The following is an 18,168-nucleotide window of genomic DNA, read 5'->3' as shown; positions in this document are numbered from 1 at the left end:
TTTAAACAGCCTGTTAATTTGCAGTGAAGAAAATAAGCTTTACACAAGTGATTTATGTTATGTTGGCATAGTAAAAATGTTCTCTTTATTTCTGTATTCTGTATTAAGAGACTGTTGACAAAAGGATTTACTGCGAGCTACCATTGAGTTTCATGTGAAGACTTTTGGTGGTTTGATTGAAGAATAAGTAAAATAAGCTTGTTTGTTTGTGACTGTTGTGATTTTTCGCTGTGTGATACCAATGACAATAGGTTTTTTATCTAGGTTTTTTAAAACCCCATTTAAGACAGTTATTTACTGAAAATGCGGGTTTCTGGTCAAACGAATATGGTCGAATCGATCGACGTCGATCACATCGATGTTACTAAAAATAGAACATTGCATGATCTTCGTCGATCGACATGATTCATGGATTGGAGACATTAATACGAAAATATTTTTTTTGTTTATCCCATTTAAATGTCATGAAATTCTAGGTACATGCTCAATATCATTATTTCATATCAAATTTGTGTTATTGCTTTGAAATATATTTAAATGAATCGCCATCGATCGAGGCATGGTCGAATTTAAGTGAAAACCAATTTTAATAAAAACGATCCGACCGCATTCGTTTGAGTGGAAGCCTTCCTTGGGGAAGAAATTTTTGGTGGGAATTTATTTTGGCAGGTGGCACAAGCATGTTAATTAAAATCCACACATAAAAGTAAAAAAACTAACATTAAATAACTAATTTTGGCATGGCTTTAATTCACAAATTCCGCAAAATTGTCTTTCCGCTTTAACTTCTTCCCTTAAGGTAATCTTTCTGATTATTATCACTGTGTTTGGTCAAGTTCTTTTTTCGTTCTAGCTATAGATTTTCCTTTGATTGTGTAATAATTACAATGTATTTCAAACAGACGTAATAAATGCAATTGAAAATGGACTTGTTTACCATTGAAAGATATGGTTGTGAAATTCATCAGGTATGCTATTATTTGTGTTGCTTTATTTGTGTCGGCTTGTCATATGATATTCAAAACGATGCTTGATTGATGGGTTTTATTTATTGTACTGTTGTGTGTTTTCTCGTACCAAAAAGAGATTTTTTGTTGCAGTTAGTTTAAGCTTTCATATTGTATGCATGTCTAGACAACTCCTGATGACCAAATGCGTAAATTGAAAGAGAGAATAGAGAGACGTAAAAGCGAGCGCAAGAGTAACGTTGAAGCACATGTAGAAGATGCAAATAAAAATGAAGGGACACCAAAAAAGAAAGCCAAGAAGGAGATAAGGGGAATAAAAGTAGAAGCTGATATAAATGAAGTTAATAATATAAATAGAAAAAGCATAAAATCTAAATCTAAAGATAAGAAAGGGGAGAAAGAACTAATATCATTGCCAGAAAACAGAATGAAATCAGAATCATCTAATATTGCATCTCCACGAGAGAAAATACGAAAACTTAAGAAATCAAAACCAAATGCTGATTGTGATAGTGAAATAAACACAGTTCAGGATAATGATCAAGAACCGCCCAAAAAGTATGATGCAGATGATGATATAGTAAGGATGTCCATAGAAAGTGTGGATGAGGGAAATGAAAGTACGGTAGTTGATGAAACAATGATAAAGAATATAAACGAGACAAATGTGGATGAAGGTGTTAACGAAAGTAAAGTTAAGGACGAAAAGCCTAACAAAAGATTATTTCTTGTATTAGGGAAACAAACTCACAAAAAGAAGACAAAAGTAAGGAGGAGTTTGCCACGATGGTTGTCCGAACCAATTGTTCTACCTGCAGGAATCGATGCTGGCAAAGTTCTAATAGCTGAAACAAATTTTGTCAGTGAAAACATGTTAAAGAACTTAAACTCTGCGGAAATCACTCATTTTTTTCCAGTCCAAGCATACGTGATCCCAAAAGTGCTGCGCATTAAGCAACATAGTTGGCTACCTCCACAAGACATTTGTGTGCAAGCCCCAACCGGCAGTGGAAAGACCTTGGCATACACATTGCCTATCATTGAAACATTGTCGAAAAAGATTGTAAGAAGTTTGTACTGTTTGGTTATATTGCCGTCCAAAGACTTGGCTTTTCAAGTGAAACAAGTTTTCGAGTTTTACACCAAAGGTACTCATGTTAAAGTTGGTTTGGCGTCTGGAGTAAAGACGTTTTCAAAAGAGCAAGAAATGTTGACGGTAAAAGGGTATGTCAATTTTTTATGGCCACAGTCTGCCTGCCAGACGTATCACAATGTTCAAATTATAGGCTACCTGTCGGACTTTTAAAGTCAGACTTCATTGTCAGTGGAGAATAAATGTAATGAAAATTGACAAAAGTAATGGAAGTTGAATTTTCGTATTTAAGCATTTTTGACTTTCAAACAATCATTTCTACTAAATCCTATTTCCAACTATGTTTTAACCCTATATCAAAATGCATTTATTAAAAATATGCCAATACTTTTCATACTGGGTATAGAAAAACGCTGTCTAAAATCTAAGACCAAGAAATTCTGTTCAATATAAACATGGGATTGTTTCGCTTCTGTAATTAAATATGTAATGGTCTTTAACACTACTAACACTACACTATTTTATTTTTCACTTTTAAATTACTTGAATATTATTTATTCTTTGGAGAACTATATTTTAAATGCTGCTTTTCCCATAAGTTTAAATGCTTGACAATACCGATCTAGTTACATTAACCTTGCTTGCATTCAAGTATTCTTTTTGTACCATTCAAACACTTTCTCAGCAGAACAACTCCTCAAATTGCATAATTTGATGCGTTATTAAGAAATGTATATTCGGGTTTATGTAGTGTGTTTCACTAAATTCTTAGTTTTTACTAAATCGGAAAAATATCCATTTTGCAGACCTAACGGATACATTAGCAAAGTGGATGTACTAGTTTGCACTCCTGGTAGACTAGTAGACCACATAAAGCAAACTGAAGGCTTTTCACTTCGACATTTACAATTTCTCGTTATCGATGAAGCTGATCGATTGCTTGGGCAAGACTACAGTGGATGGCTTGGACTTGTCATGCAGTAAGAAATAATTTATTGAATTTGAAACCTTGAAGAAGACATAGTGAAGTTTGGATGAAATCTTTTTTTAATTACGTATTTTTTTTTTTATGAATTAATTAACTAATGCAGATTTTAAACTTGCAGGTTTCGTTTTTGCAGGACTTTTTTACCGCAATAAGTACTGTAAAATTCATCTAGCTTTAATTCTCTTTAAAACTCGACAGCTCAATGAATGTTATACTGGTAATGATAAATTTGTATTCTGTATTATGCTCTTACACTCAAATGGATTTATGTCTTGTGTTATCTTCTCACCCTCAGGTGTCACCAAAAGTTGTTTCCGTTAAACGTGCGTACACTTCAACAGAATAGTCCTCCCTTGCAGAAGCTCTTGTTTTCAGCAACTCTCACGCAGAATCCGGAGAAGCTTGCGCCGCTCGAACTGTTTAAGCCCGTCTTGTATACCTCTCAGATGAAGAGTGGAAGTAGGGACAATGATGTCGAACATGTGACAGGTGAAGAATGTTAATTTACTTGACAAAAAAAAAAGTTTTTAACCTGGTTAAGACGCTCCCTCACAAACTATTCCCGTGTTCGTGTTGTTTCTCTTTGTGATTCGTAACAGGAAAAGGTTTAAAATTATGAACTCTTTAATGATTACGTCTTATGATAACTGATGACTTGGTTACATGTTGTTATTATTGCGTAGACGATGAGCGGTTTATCATTCCTCCCGAACTCGTTGAGAAAATGGTTGTGGTTGAAGAAGGGGAGAAGCCTCTGGTGTTAAACTACCTGATGATGACTTTGCATCGTAAACGTGTTTTATGCTTCACGAAATCTATTGAGGGAACACACAGGTAAGAAATAAAAAATGTTTTTCTTTCTTATACGCTTATTTGAAATAGGAGGGAATAATATCTCTTATGCTAATAATGTTTCTCAGCATTTTATTTGCATTACTTTTTTTTGTCTAGCAATGTGACGCTAGCAATATGACGCTAGCAAAATGTCCTGAACCTTAAGAAGCGGTCTCATCCAAAGCGACACCCTTTGGGTACCCTGAAAGAACATTGAAACTATGTTGACAGGCATTCCATTAGCTTTGTCCACAACTACAGTTAAAAATCTTCTTTATACATATTACCGTTACTCTAGAGCAGAAACAACCATCGCAACAAATATGTCCGAGCCAAAGCACTTTTGTCAATGGTTGCGTAGTATACCTTATTCAAACGAGAGGCACAAAAATAAAGCGAAATTTAAAAATATGTTTTTCTGGCAATTCCAATCCAAAGCTCACACGTATACTTTTTTGTCCTTTTTCTGATACATTTCCCCTAATATGACTAGAGCAGGCTGGTATTGTAGACGTTTTGAAGAAAACAAGAGAAACTGGTTGTCAATGAGCCAATTTTCACAAAAAGTAAACATGTACATCGAATTTTATTTTAATTTCATGATTCACGTGATTTTAATACTTTTTGTAAATTAATTGAGCAAAATCGCGAGTAGTTATTAATTAAATTCTTTTTTGATGTTATCGGCGTTTGCGTTAATTTTCTTCGCGTTACTTTCATGATCGTTAATTTCCTAGAATAAGGTATACGCTTGTAAATACTTTTTTTGTGCACTTCCCTGTTGGACTTTTTATCTGACTTTTTCTTATTATAGATTATGTGTGCTGTTAAAGTCATTTGGTGGTTTCACTGTATCAGAGTTCTCCTCCAGTCTATCAGAAACGCAGCGGAAAGGTATCATACGAGATTTCAAAAGCGGTAAGATCGACTTATTAGTTTCGTCCGATGCTATGGCTCGTGGTATTGATATCGAACACGTCAGTCTCGTTGTTAACTACGACCCTGCTGCAAGTGCGAAGACGTATGTACATAGAGTGGGAAGAACTGCGAGAGCTGGAATGAAAGGTTTGTTGTTGTGTTGTGTGCTTCTTATGTAGATTTTTGTCACCCAGCGCATGCGATGTCGAAGAAAGCCTACACTATAACTGAATACAAACAAACACATAAAATTGATTGATTTATTAACCAGCTCTCTGTTTCCACTGTTCTAGTTTTTTTAATTACACTTGAAAACTTTAAGATTGCACACACACACACACACACACTGTTTTTTATATAGGGGAAGCGATCACAATTCTTTCGCGTAAAGAGGTCTTCCATTTCAAGCAGATGATGAAGAAGTTATCTGGTAGTTCGTACAGTGTGATGAAAGTCAAGAAAACCGACATTGCATCTTTTGAAGAGAAGTATGCGGAGGCGTTGAGTTCACTCCAATCTATCGTTGCCGAGGAGAAGAGGGCGAAACATGCGGGAATATTAACAAAGAAGACATAGTTGTGGTAAAAGACCTACTGTTTGAAGTAGACATTTTTTATTTCCCAATCGTGATAGAAGGAGGGAATGTACTGGAGACGTCATAATTAAGAAGGTGAGAAGGAAACGAAAATCTGTGTGTAGAGTCTGTCGAGTGAAACGTGCTTATGTGAGTACAATATAAGGAAGACTTGCGTGACGGTAAATCAGACTTCCTACTTCCCGTGACGTATAATCGGATTGATTAATCATTTGTGAAAAGGAAAAGTTGCGTAATTTAATTAAATTGACAAACAGAATTAGTAAATCAGATAAATTATGACCTATACCAAATGTAAAGAACGGATATGTAATTTTCCGACTAGATGAATTTAATTTTTAATTGGAAAATTGAATATAATTGTATGGGAAATTTTGTAATGTTAACAATTTGTAAGTAAACGAACCAAGCGTAAAAACTGCTTCATACTTTCAGGTGTGTTCTTTTGGTGTAGTGGTTAACACAGCAGTTGCGGCAAAACCAAACACAACGAACAAATAAAGAGATTGTTTGACTTGTCAGTCACACTATTTGCGACTTATTTTGCAGATCAAAAATATAAAATTTTGCGGCTATTGTAAAAATGTTATCAAATGTTTTTAAAAGTAAAAATCTTCGCCGTAAAACATTCGTACAAGTACGCTTCCATTGATATTCTTTGTGTGTCATTTTGAATTGTTAAAATCGCAAGAAGATAGAGAGAAGAGAGAATCAGCGCAGAGCCTGAACACCACAATATTAGTGTTATCTAGGCTAAAATATTTAACCTCGAGAAATTTCTCAAAAATCAGTAAGAATGCCTCTTCTCATTCTCAACCAATTAGTTGGCCAATATGAACACGGATTGTAAATAATCTTATCCTTGTGGGCTGCTTATGAGTAGACTGTATTTTCCGAGTGATCAGAACGTACTGTAGCCAAATAACAGTCATCACTCTTGCTGGTTGGTGAACTAGCCACTGAAATGGAACTGAAAGTCTGAATGTAAAAAATATTTATTTTTTGTTAGCTAGCTTAAGCTGCATAAATAATTCTTGGCTAGGTATAACCTTAGGTATCAAACCTTGGGTGTCAGATTTTGTTTGGGTGGTGGTAAGTAAGAATCAGCTCTTGGGTTTATAGAAGACTCTTTAACCTAAGTTAAGTTTCTTGAGGAAATCTTGAACTTGCCCAAAGTATTTTTTACCAAGATTTTTAAGGAAAATTACATGAAAGATCTTACTCAACGGACATGCTGCAAAACACAATGCTGGCCTTCGGGGGCAAGTCAGCATTTTGAAAAAAGCTCCAAATATTGAAAAGCCTATGAAATATACTTTTTGGTTGTAGTAAAACACCAATGTTTTATCTTAGAACCTTACAGGAACTTAAAGTGATAAAAACAGAGTTTATCTCCACATTACTTTGTCTATCAACAAAAATTGCGTGGGCCGAATATGCTTTTCTTGGCGACAGGAGTGTTCAAAATGGTTTATTATAACGGCAGGATTTCGAGCCTTATGTATGTCCCAAGGTTTAATTTAATACAATTTACTCGATAAATATATATAACATATAGTTAATAAAATAACACAATTCTGTTTACTTCTAAGGTTGTCTTTTAAAAAGTGGCTTAAGTTTGACCTGATACAGCGTTTTTAGCGAGTCAGGACTTTCGTAATCCCCAATCAAAACTTAGTTCATAAATAAAAAAAATGTGAAAATAACTACTCGCGAAAATTGCATTGTTCCTTTTAAAAAGATAAAAAATGAAATGCCACGACGATTTCTTTTTTATGCAATTATTACTACAATTGTTACTGGAGGACATTCATCAATCTTTTAGTGATGGAAAATTTACTTTGGGTATTTTTATTGACCTATCTAAGGCTTTTGATACCGTTGATCACAACATATTATTAGGTAAACTGAATGCGTATGGAATAAGTGGGGTGACATTAAAATGGTTTAAAAGTTATCTGAGTGAACGAACTCAATACATAGATATTGGCAGTGACAAAAATCTAATAAGCTAACAATTAAATGTGATATTCCACAAGGTTCAATTCTTGGGCCACTCTTATTTTTAATATATATTAATGATCTAAGCAATTGATCTGAAATACTAAATTCCATTATGTTTGCAGATGACGCTAATTTGTGTTACTCCCGTAAATGTATTAATACTCTTTATAAAACTGTAAATACTGAGTTAAACAAATAATCGACCTGGTTCTCTGCTAATAAATTATCACTAAATATAAAAAAAACAAAGTATACATTATTCCACACACCACAAAGAAGAAAGGACTTGTCTATTGCCCTACCTAAACTAGAAATAGAAGGAAATCAAATTTCACGGGAGATATCCACCAAATTCTTAGGTGTGATACTTGATGAAAATTTAAAGTGGCACCAACACATATCTATGGTAAGTTTAAAAGTTTCAAAATCTATTGGCATCCTTTTTTGCAAATCACGTAACTTTCTCAACAGACAATCTTTAATACAATTGTATTACTCTTTTATACACAGTCATATTAATTACGCTAACATAGTTCGGGGTGGCACTAATAAAACTAAAATACAGGCACTTTACCTTCATCAAAAACATGCTGCAAGAATAATCACTTTTAAAAATAGGCTAACTCATTCCAGACCATTACTTCAGTCAATGAAAGCCTTGAATGTATTTCAACTAAATATTTTTCAAACGCTTTGTTTCATGTACAAAGCAAACAATAATGACACACCTGAAGTATTTACTAACACCTTTCACACTTCTCATAACAAATACACAACAAGATCTGCAGGTCAATACTATCCACCATTTAGAAAAACTAAAAACAGTCAATTTTTCATTTCGTACCGCGGACCACACATTTGGAATAGCTTTAACAAAATTAAGAAGTCAATTTTTGTATCTACTTCGGACAAAATATTTCGATGTAAATTGAAAAATCTACTTTTATTTGAATTGGGTCCATAGGCCATTTTTTTTACTTAAGATCTTACTTAAGCGTTGTTAGGACTATCGAATAGTGCATGGAAATACGGTTTTAACGAGAGGTCAAACAGCTTCCAACGATCACTCGTTCAAAAGTTATGAACAAATAAGTTGAACTAATTGGAGTCAATTTTGGTCGCAAAAATGCTAAATACTTGGTGAAGCGTGCAAAATAATTTCGCACAAAAACAGGGGATAAAATTAGTCAGAAAAACGCTATTTGGAGGTCACTTTCAAACACGTGAAACTTTTTACTGACAAGACATTGACCTTTTCATATTTTAAGAGATGAGAGATAACTAATTGCTAAAATTAACTGTGCGTCTATTTTTATCATATGACGTCATACATTCGCCATTTTTTGAATGACCATATATGGTAAAATAGCTAAAATTTGCATAAAAACTGATAAAAACGGAAATAAAAGTAAATACATTGATGGAAACAGTGCACTAAACCATCCATAAACAAGCCATACAAAATGACGAATTCGGAAACTAGCCACAAGTATTGACGAAAGCCTCTAAAGGTAAATAAAAAAAATTTAAAATATTTCCAATAGATATTTCAACACAAAAATGTTAAACATTTTAATGTGTGTAATATACCAGTAATTTAAACAAGAAAATTGAATTTAAGTTCCAAGGCCTTACTGAAAAATAGGGCATCATAAAAAAGTGAAATCTCAACATAAATCTAAAAGTGTAGAAATTTACATATTTCTTTAACTAGCTACTCCTGCACATACTAACTATATATAGGAGTAGTAAACTAATGCTAGCCTATAACAATATGATGTCTCCTTTTTCAAAATCTAGCAATAACGGGAAAGACCACACTTTCTCTTCTTCTTAGTGTTTGTTAGTTTTCATAAATTTGCTCAATTCCATACTTCCATACTTACATTCTTAACTTCCTCCAAATATTTTGAATATTCAAACTCCAGATCATCATAACTTTCCATTTTTCTTTTCAATGACGCATTTTCTAATTTAGTTTTCCTCAAAATCTATTTTCAGCAATTTTTCATGAGAAGACTCTTGCACTGGCAAAATAAACTTCATTTTTTTTAAAGGTTCAAGTTTCTTTGATTTATTTCTCATCAATTCTTGCATCTTCTGGTAGGTTCTATCATAGTCATCATAGTCTCTTTTTCTTATGACTATGGTTCTATTGACCTTTGTATACAAACTTAGCTGTGAACACGTCATCAGACAATTAAATGTAGCTACGAAACTAGCACACATGGAAGACATACGTTTATCTTGCAGTTGAGAATACCAATTATAAATGTCTTTATAATCCATTTTCAATGTGGTAAACTAACTCAACGGATTCAAATCTAAAACAAAGATTACATACTTTACTATCCAGTCTTTAATTATATACTAAAAACAAAACTTGACTTAAAATACTGTACTGTACTCTAGTTATGCTAGAGAAGACGGTGCCGATAAGCTGCAAACGCCTGCATATATATATAGAAGGGCGAGTTCGGGCGGGTTTTTGAATTAGGTATTCGAAACAGGTATTCATAAATATATGATCTTTACTATATTGAGTATAATAGGTAATCTTTGAGTTGTAGAGGGGGGAGTTGCATACATTCATCACTTTCATTTATAGAGCCCAAAAATGCTTTGTTTTTGTAATAGATCTATCACTTTATAGTAAAAAGTTTTGTGTTGATAAACCAGGTAGGCAGAAGAAACCAAAAAATGCGTTCTTTACTAAAAACATTTTGCCTTTCTCGTGGACTTCTCTGATTATTTCTATATCTTGACTTTTTAATGTTGTTGTCATTGGAACCAGGTTACTTTTAATCTCAGATTTATCAAAAAATGATAATTTTTTTGCCTTATGACCGATTGTTTAAATTCTTGTATTGGCACATAATTCGGCTAACATGATATTGACCTGATATAAATTTGAGACCTTTTTTTGAGCTATTAAATTTGAAATATTTCCACCTCAATATTTTCTATGCTCTCGGATATGATACATATCTTAGATATATTGAGTATACGTAATCTTTGAGTTGTAGGGGGATATTTTCTATTAAGGTGCCTGTCCTTGCCTTGCCGTTTCCTTGCCTTGCCAGCACTTACCGTGCCTTTGCCTACCCTTCCTATGCCTTTTCTGGTGCCTGCCTACTATGCCCTTGCCTGTGCCTCCCATGCCTTGCCTACCCCTGCCTTGCTGATTCCTCTTCCTGTTTCCTTGCCTGCCTATGTCGTGCCTTTTCCTTGCCGTGCTCAATGCCTTTGCCTTGCCTGTGCCTCCCATGCCTTGCCTACCCCTGCCTTACTGATTCCTCTTCCTGGCCTGCCTTTGCCGTGCCCTTTCCTTGCCGTACTTAATGCCTTTGCCTTGGCAACCTCTCCGCAACACTTTCTATACTAGTTTCTTATCAAAACGGGAATCTTCTCAATTCCTTTTTGTCGCTTTTTTCATCAACCAAAAATCAAGAATTTTTTCTATAGCATTATGCGAAATAATGACACCAAATAAACTTGAAATATGTATACATTGTATTTCATATAAATATTCAGGGTAACGCAGGCAATTAAGAAAACTTACTGATCCTTCTCATTATATTTTGAAATATTTCCACTTTCTTTCTTTTCTTCTATATCTTCATAAAACCAACAACAAATGCTTAAAATTAACACACAACGATTTTAGCGCAAAAGAAACTGACACATATATAACGTCGTTTCAACAAATAAATTTCAAAATTCAGCTTCAACTTTCTTTAGTAAAGAAAAAAACATTGTGTGTATTTTTAAATTCTAAGCGACTTCTTTTCCGTTCGAATATTGCCTCGTTCGAAAGTACGATGTTTTAACAAATTAAATTTCATAATTTTTATCACATGGTTTGGTCACATTGAACTGGAAACTTTCGCGCTTTCTCTCTTAAAAATAAAATTATAATAACAACGTACCCCCAATCTCCAATAGTCAGTCAGTTATTGCATTTGTAAAAACCGTTTTTTATTTTTCTTAGAAAATTCTAAGAATAATTTTTCCCTCAAAGAGTTATCGAATCTTACGTTGATGCGACGTTGGTACAACGTCGTGTTGAAGTATTAATCCGACGTCTGATAACCTAACGTTGGATCAACGTCGGTTTACGGTCGACATGCGACGTCTGGATCGACGTCGGTTTATGGTCGATATGCGACGTCGAAAATTACGACGTCGGTGCGACATTGTAACAACGTAGCCGACGTCGCAACGTAGCAGCGACTAGCAACAGACGTCTGTACGACGTTCGTGTACCTGCTGGGAAGATGTCCATCTGCAGTAAAAAATCTTTTGTATATATAATTTCCTCAAGTTTAACAAAAAGAACAAGAGGCATATTTCCCTGTTTTTAGTCAACAAGCTAAGAGGGTTTCTTTCATACTCATGCTGCCATTACATAACGTTTGATGTTTTAAGGTGGGGTTTATGACCGTGACAAATAACGCACCACAGAATTTAATAATTAGGGCTGTTATCGCACTAAATGTTTTTGAATAATTTTTACAATACTGCAATTCTCACAGTTCCTTAGGAATTGTGTAAAACTCCTGTGGTCTAAAGGCAGGATTGTTGTGGAGAATTTCATAGGAGATCCAGGTTCAAATCCTGGCAGGAGTTAATAGGGCCAAAGGTAATGCCCCTCTTTGATCATGCTACTTTGTTTTTTGCAGATACAGTGTGCAAAAGCAGCATTTGGAAATATGGCGTGACAAGTGAATAAATATATATTCAAGTTTTTAGAATGTTCTCTTCCCATTGCATTTTTTGATCATATATTACTCCAATATCCACTTTTACTTCATAAGTTACTGATTACTCGTCTTCGTTAAAAAAACTTTTAACCAGCACTCTAAGTATCTCTGAAAAAAACCAGTGCTTAAGTCTATTGAATCGCACGAAAAAAAACGGCGCTCTTAATGAGTCTCACCAAAAAAACCGGCGCTCTAATATCTCTACAAAAACCCGGCACTTTAAGGTAATCTTGTCTTCTACAACAAAACCAGCACTCTAAATCTCGTAAGTATCTTACAAAAAACCCAGCTCTCTAGGACTATGAGTCTTACGAGAAAACACCGGTGCTCTAATATCTCTGCAAAAAAACCGGCACTCCAAATGTAAACTTGTCTTCTACAAAAGACGACACTCTAAATCTAACCTTGTCTCGTACAAAGTAACTGTCACTTTAAGTCTAATGAGTATCTTCCAAAAAAATGACACTAACTGTTACGAAAAAAAACCGTTTCTCTAAGTATCACTGCAAAAAACCCGGCACTCTAATTCTTACGAAAAAAACCGGTTTTCTAAGTATCACTGCAAACAAACCGGCACTCTAAGTCTACTGTCTTTTACGAAAAAAAAGGCACTTTAAACTTCAAAACGCTTTCAGCTTAAAGCACCGGTAGCTCTTATACGCCATTCACGTTGATTATTTAGCAAAAAAAACTGCATTGAGATCCAGACGGTGTAATACTTTATTCAGTTAACAAATATCATGTCAATTTCTTAAATATCGTTGCGCACATGTCATTTTTAGATTTACCGGTTCTTTAAGCGATTTCGAGCTTAAAGAACCGGTACCGGTGCACTAGCCACGTCCAAATAAAATAGGTACCTCTTTAAAATTGCTTAAAAATCCCGGACACGGTCCGAAGACTGTTTACATATGTTCCCGCAGACACGGCATTTAGTCACGTGACTGAGGAGCTTAGAAGAAAGACGTTTCGGTCTTAAATTTTAAGAGCGAAACGTCTTTCTTCTAATTTGAATTCTTTTTCTTTAATTTTAATTTCATTCTCATTTTTTTAATTTTATTATGCTTTTATTATTTATACATAGCTATATTGATTAGGATATATTTGTTGTTAATAAACTTGTTTGTAACGTTAAACAGTAAATAGCTACCTTCTCACAAACAGGCACCGGCGGAACTACGCTTTGCGTAGAAATAATAGGTTCTCGATGATAAGACTACTTTTGTCTTCTGCGTTTCACCTGGCTTAGTAAGGAAAGTTGCAATTAATCCGTAGTATTGTATGTATATGTTACGTATATTATATATGTATATATGTATTGTAATGTTACGTATATTATATAAGTCTATGGAAACTTTTGTAACTATACCTTTTTTATGCGAAATATACCTACATACATACATACATACTAATTCTGCGCGAAACAAATAGAAAGTACTGATTTCAAACAAAGGAAAGCAAACTATCAATCCTGCTTAATAATTGGAATTGACGACACCTCTTTTTCATGCTTTCAAGATTTAGAGGCAACTTTGATCTCAGGGCCTGCACAAATTGCATGTTGTTGGTATTGACTAATCATAGATGTGTAAAATAAAATAGATAACGTTCAGAAAAAACAACTGACAACCTTGAGAGTTTGCTTCCTGCGAAAAGACATCCAGAGAATTGAATGATTCTTAAAATTATGAAAGTGATTCGATGCTCTTTTTTTAACTTAAGACCGCAAAAAATCGGAGGAGGGAAGCTATCCTGGGTAACTATTACGTTTAAAAGAAGATAAAAAATTTCTTTGGAACGATATGTGGTAGACAAATTTAAAATAAAAGAGGTTGTTCTGTTATTTTAACTGTTTATAGTAGAGTTGGTTAATTATTAGAAAAAAGCGCTTGATTAAGAATTCTCTGAACATTATCTCTGTTTTATTTTTCATCAAAAAGAAATCTGAATTAAAAAAAGTCAAAATCAATAATTTCCAGCCAGAACTGCGCTGTTTCGAAATGTCATTTACGAATAATGCTTACGTCATTTGACGCCGGCGTTTCTGTGGTGCCCAGAGTAGTAAGCCCTGGGTGGCCTGCGCCATTTTAAAAACGAGGTTGGATGAAAAAGGGTTGGATGTTGATGTTTTCGAAGAAGTGGGAGATCCAGCCAACAGAAATGATGGGTTGTTTCACATTCTTATAATAGGAATATTATTTCTGTATACCGTACTCTATTTATGTTGTATATAACGAGTAAGCTGGGAAATCCTAACAGCCTTTTCTTCTATGAATGCTTTGTACCTGGCTAAACTATTATTGCACTTCCTGTCTGGAATCCCCCATTATTGTAGCTATAGCTATATATGCCCTTTCATCTCTACACAAATTTTAGGAATTTAGAGTAACTATAGCTTTATAGTCAAGGAATAAAGTCATGCTGTAACGAATCATTGTCATAAAAGGTTTAAACTAAAGATGAAACCTAAGCAACTGCTAAGGGGGGGGAGACCAGGACTTTCAAAAACGGCCAAAACAACTTTGGATAACCCTAAAAAAACTGATAAGTCAGGCAATACTACCTTGATAAAACGAGTAGTCCAAAACGATGGTACAGAAACTTCTTGTCCAAAACATTCAATTTATTTTTTGTCGGTGTTGGTGCCAAACTAGCCTCTAAATTTTCTTCTGACACTACTAATGTTAATCCACCTGTTAGCGGACACAATTTTTGGTGGGCCCCTATTGAGACCAAAAGTGTTAAAAAAATAATTAGTTCACTAAAACTTTGGTTCACGACTGCTAAAAGCAGGTTCGTCAGCTTTAAGTATTTATTTATCAAGTCTTTTCAATGAATCTTTATTTACTGGTTATGTACCTAAATGTTGGAAGACTAAAAGGGTCTCACCTATTTTTAAAAGTGGTAATAAAACAGATCCTACTAATTATCTCCATTTTGCCAACTCCTATGGAATTTTTTGAAAAGTTAGTGCATGGGCAAATGTCTCATTTTATTTCTGAGCCCAACTTCCGACAGACAGTCTGGATTTCAAAAACTCTTTTCCACAGAAACTGCAGTAGTCGATGTCTCTGATTTTATTCTTACTCAGCTCGACCAACAAAACTTTGTTTGTGCTGTGCTCATTAACCTTAAAAAAGCTTTTGACACTGTTGATCATAAAATTTTGTTAAAAAAACTATGGTGTTTTGGCATCAGAGATGCTGCCTTTGACTGGTTCGAGTCCTACTTAACGGGTCGAATGCAGCTGACTCTTGTAAACGACGCAGGATCAGATCTGCTTCATGAAGACGCTTTTGGGGTGCCGCAGGGATCTGTGTTGGAACCCCTGCTCTTTCTTTTGTATATTGATGACTTAAAATCTGCAATGCAAATGGTACAATAATTATTTCGTTCCAAAAAAACTTGGATACCCTTGCCTCCCAGGTCGAGTTGGAACTTTCGCAAGTGGACCTCTGGCTGAAGAATAACAAAATCACTATTAATATGGACAAAACTGAAACAATCTTTTTCGGCAACCACAGCCAGTTAAAAAAAGTCACCTCACACAAAAAACCTTTTAATTAATGCACTTGTCATGCCATATTTCAACTACTGCTCCTCGGCATGGGCTTGTGCCACCCAAGGTAGATTGGGAAAACTACAAAAACGATTAAAATGTGTCTATACCTTTCTTGGGAAAGAGAGGGAATATTCAATGAATAATTTACTCATCAAAAACGATGCCATATTAGTTTTCAAAGCCATGAATCACATTGCTCCTGATTACATGCGCTCAAATTCCTTTTGACAAAAAAAACTGTCATAATCATCAAACAAGAGGAGCTTCAAAAAACAGGTCACACTTCCCTTAGTCAACACAGATTTTGGCAAAAAGCCTTCCCATTTAGAACTGCAAAAGTGTGGAATAATCTTCTAGACCAAGTGACCTGTGTCTGCTTTCGTTTAAGACTTCCATCTCTAATGTATTTGGCAAATTCTAATGGAGATCACTTTTTAACTTTTTAATTTTTGTTTTTTACTCTTTTTCTTTTCAATTTTCACAGATTATAAATGTTACTATGTTTGTTTGAGCTAAGGCAGTCTAGGGTTTATCATTTTTTGTTATTATTATTATTATTATTATTATTATTATTATTATTATTATTATTATTATTATTATTATTATTTTTTACCACTCAATGGTAAATGTTGAATAAATGCTAGAATTTTCGGACCCACTCCCCTCATCTTAACGTCCTTTCATGTGCAACATATATGTTCAATATAAAGAGACAGACATATATCTCAAGATACTTACTTTTAAACTGTATACAGCTATTGTTTTGGTTTTTCAATTGAAAAAATAACATTTTTTATAAAATTTCTACATCAACATCATTGTTTTAGGTCACCCTCCCTATCGTTCAATTGATGTTAACTTGAGTTTGGAATCCCCCTAAACAATTCTTGCGGACGGGAACCAGTCGTGCTACTAGCTACACAAATCACGGGCCAGTATTCAGACTAAGCAGCCATTATGAAATGTTGTAAGCATGCCGTAAGGAAGCTGTTTTTGTTAAAATTCATAAATTTAAGATTAGATTTCTTTCAATTTTTCATGGAATTTTTTGTTTGTTTGTTTCAAAATCTTTAATTTGTTTTAGATACTGGTTAATCTCTGCTATTTGTTTATATATGTTTAATTCAGATTTCTACTGTGTAAAGATTTGATCGTGAAAAGTCCTTGTTGCACAAAAAGTTATAAAGTCTATGTAACTAGCTAGCTATTTGTTGTGCAACAGTTAAAAATTTTTTATAGCTGTACAACATTTGTGTTAAATTTTCAAAAAACAAAAAAACATTGACAGAAATGTTTGTAACTTTTCGTCAAACAAGAACAAACTAAAATAAATACACAGAAAATGTGTCTTAGATTTGATTCTAAACCTTTTACTTTGACTTATTGAGCAGGAATGAATAAAAAAACATAAAAAACTACATATAAATTTTCTTAATGAAAATAGCACACTTGAGACACAAACATAAGATACAAGTTCATTATGCACCATAAAAAACACATCAGTACCTTCTGCCACAACTGAAGTGTGTACAAAGGTACCGATTCTGTTCGATTGTAAACGCCATCCCGATTTCAAACCCTTTGACCTGCCTATTTGCAAACAGGACACACTGTTTATAAAGGGTCAATGAAGCCAAACCTGTCCCAAAGCCATATGTCCTCTTGTATATGGAACACCACTATACTATCCCGTTTTCAAAATCTTTAAATGTATTATAGAAAAAACAATTTAGTAATAAAACATTTCAAGAATTACTTTTGAATCATTATTTTTGTGTGAATAATCAAGTTAGAAACATCACTTGCTAGGAAGTTTTTATCAGGATGGTTGCTTAACAATTAATCAAGCTTGCAAAGTATAAGAATTTTAAATATATCTGTTGCACATGAAAAAATAAGTAAATATCAAGAACTATTTGGAAAAAAATGTTTAAAACACATAAACAAAACACAGTAAATCAGCAAATATTTTTGCTGGTTCTTTAGTTTGTTCAGTTCTCGTATGTGGTTCACTCGTTTAAACTTACCTACTTGTCTCCAACGTAAAAAAAATATAAATATTTAAATCAAGTAAGAAAATAGAAAATACAAACACGCACTTTTTATGGCATGCCAACGACTGCATGGCATCTACTCCTTGTATGGTCTTTCTTTGATTTGCATAAAACGTTGGAAAATGACTCAGTAAAAAAGTATTTTATGAAGAAATTTTAATTTGTGTTGACAATTTTTTGCAGAGGAGCTGTAAACCTAAATATTTAATGTGAAAAAAGCAAGCTCGAGGAAATCTACAAAACCCTCCGAAAATGCCTTTTATATAAAAATTGCATTGCATAAGTTCCCTGTTTTATAACAGACACGTTGATGGTGTCATCAAAACACATTTAAATCCAAATATCTTGTTAACCATTCCTCAAAAGTACATGATCCTATACATTTTCTT

The 18,168-nt window shown here is 34.0% G+C and overlaps 1 protein-coding gene across 1 annotated transcript; it reads left to right on the top strand.

The window, feature by feature from the left end:
* Positions 1 to 20: 20 nt before the first annotated feature.
* LOC130636034 (ATP-dependent RNA helicase DDX51-like) lies at positions 21 to 5,826 on the top strand. The gene is made up of 7 exons (XM_057445613.1): positions 21 to 968; positions 1,135 to 2,192; positions 2,868 to 3,041; positions 3,345 to 3,538; positions 3,733 to 3,883; positions 4,698 to 4,948; positions 5,163 to 5,826. Exons 1-7 carry the CDS (start codon positions 912 to 914, stop codon positions 5,375 to 5,377), a joined length of 2,100 nt encoding a protein of 699 aa, XP_057301596.1. The 5' UTR covers positions 21 to 911; the 3' UTR covers positions 5,378 to 5,826.
* Positions 5,827 to 18,168: the final 12,342 nt, after the last annotated feature.

Source organism: Hydractinia symbiolongicarpus, chromosome 3 (assembly GCF_029227915.1).
Source record: "Hydractinia symbiolongicarpus strain clone_291-10 chromosome 3, HSymV2.1, whole genome shotgun sequence".
Taxonomy (NCBI): domain Eukaryota; kingdom Metazoa; phylum Cnidaria; class Hydrozoa; order Anthoathecata; family Hydractiniidae; genus Hydractinia; species Hydractinia symbiolongicarpus.
The sequence above is the reverse complement of the archived record's forward strand: the minus strand, read 5'-3'. Positions and strand labels throughout refer to the sequence as shown.

Bases quoted from the DNA above. Each gene is read 5' to 3' on its own strand.
- LOC130636034 (XM_057445613.1), top strand. From the start codon at position 912: ATGCAATTGAAAATGGACTTGTTTACCATTGAAAGATATGGTTGTGAA. The intron at 3,042-3,344 runs GTAAGAAATAAT...TCTCACCCTCAG, and splicing joins TGGCTTGGACTTGTCATGCA to GTGTCACCAAAAGTTGTTTC. The intron at 3,884-4,697 runs GTAAGAAATAAA...TTCTTATTATAG, and splicing joins TCTATTGAGGGAACACACAG to ATTATGTGTGCTGTTAAAGT.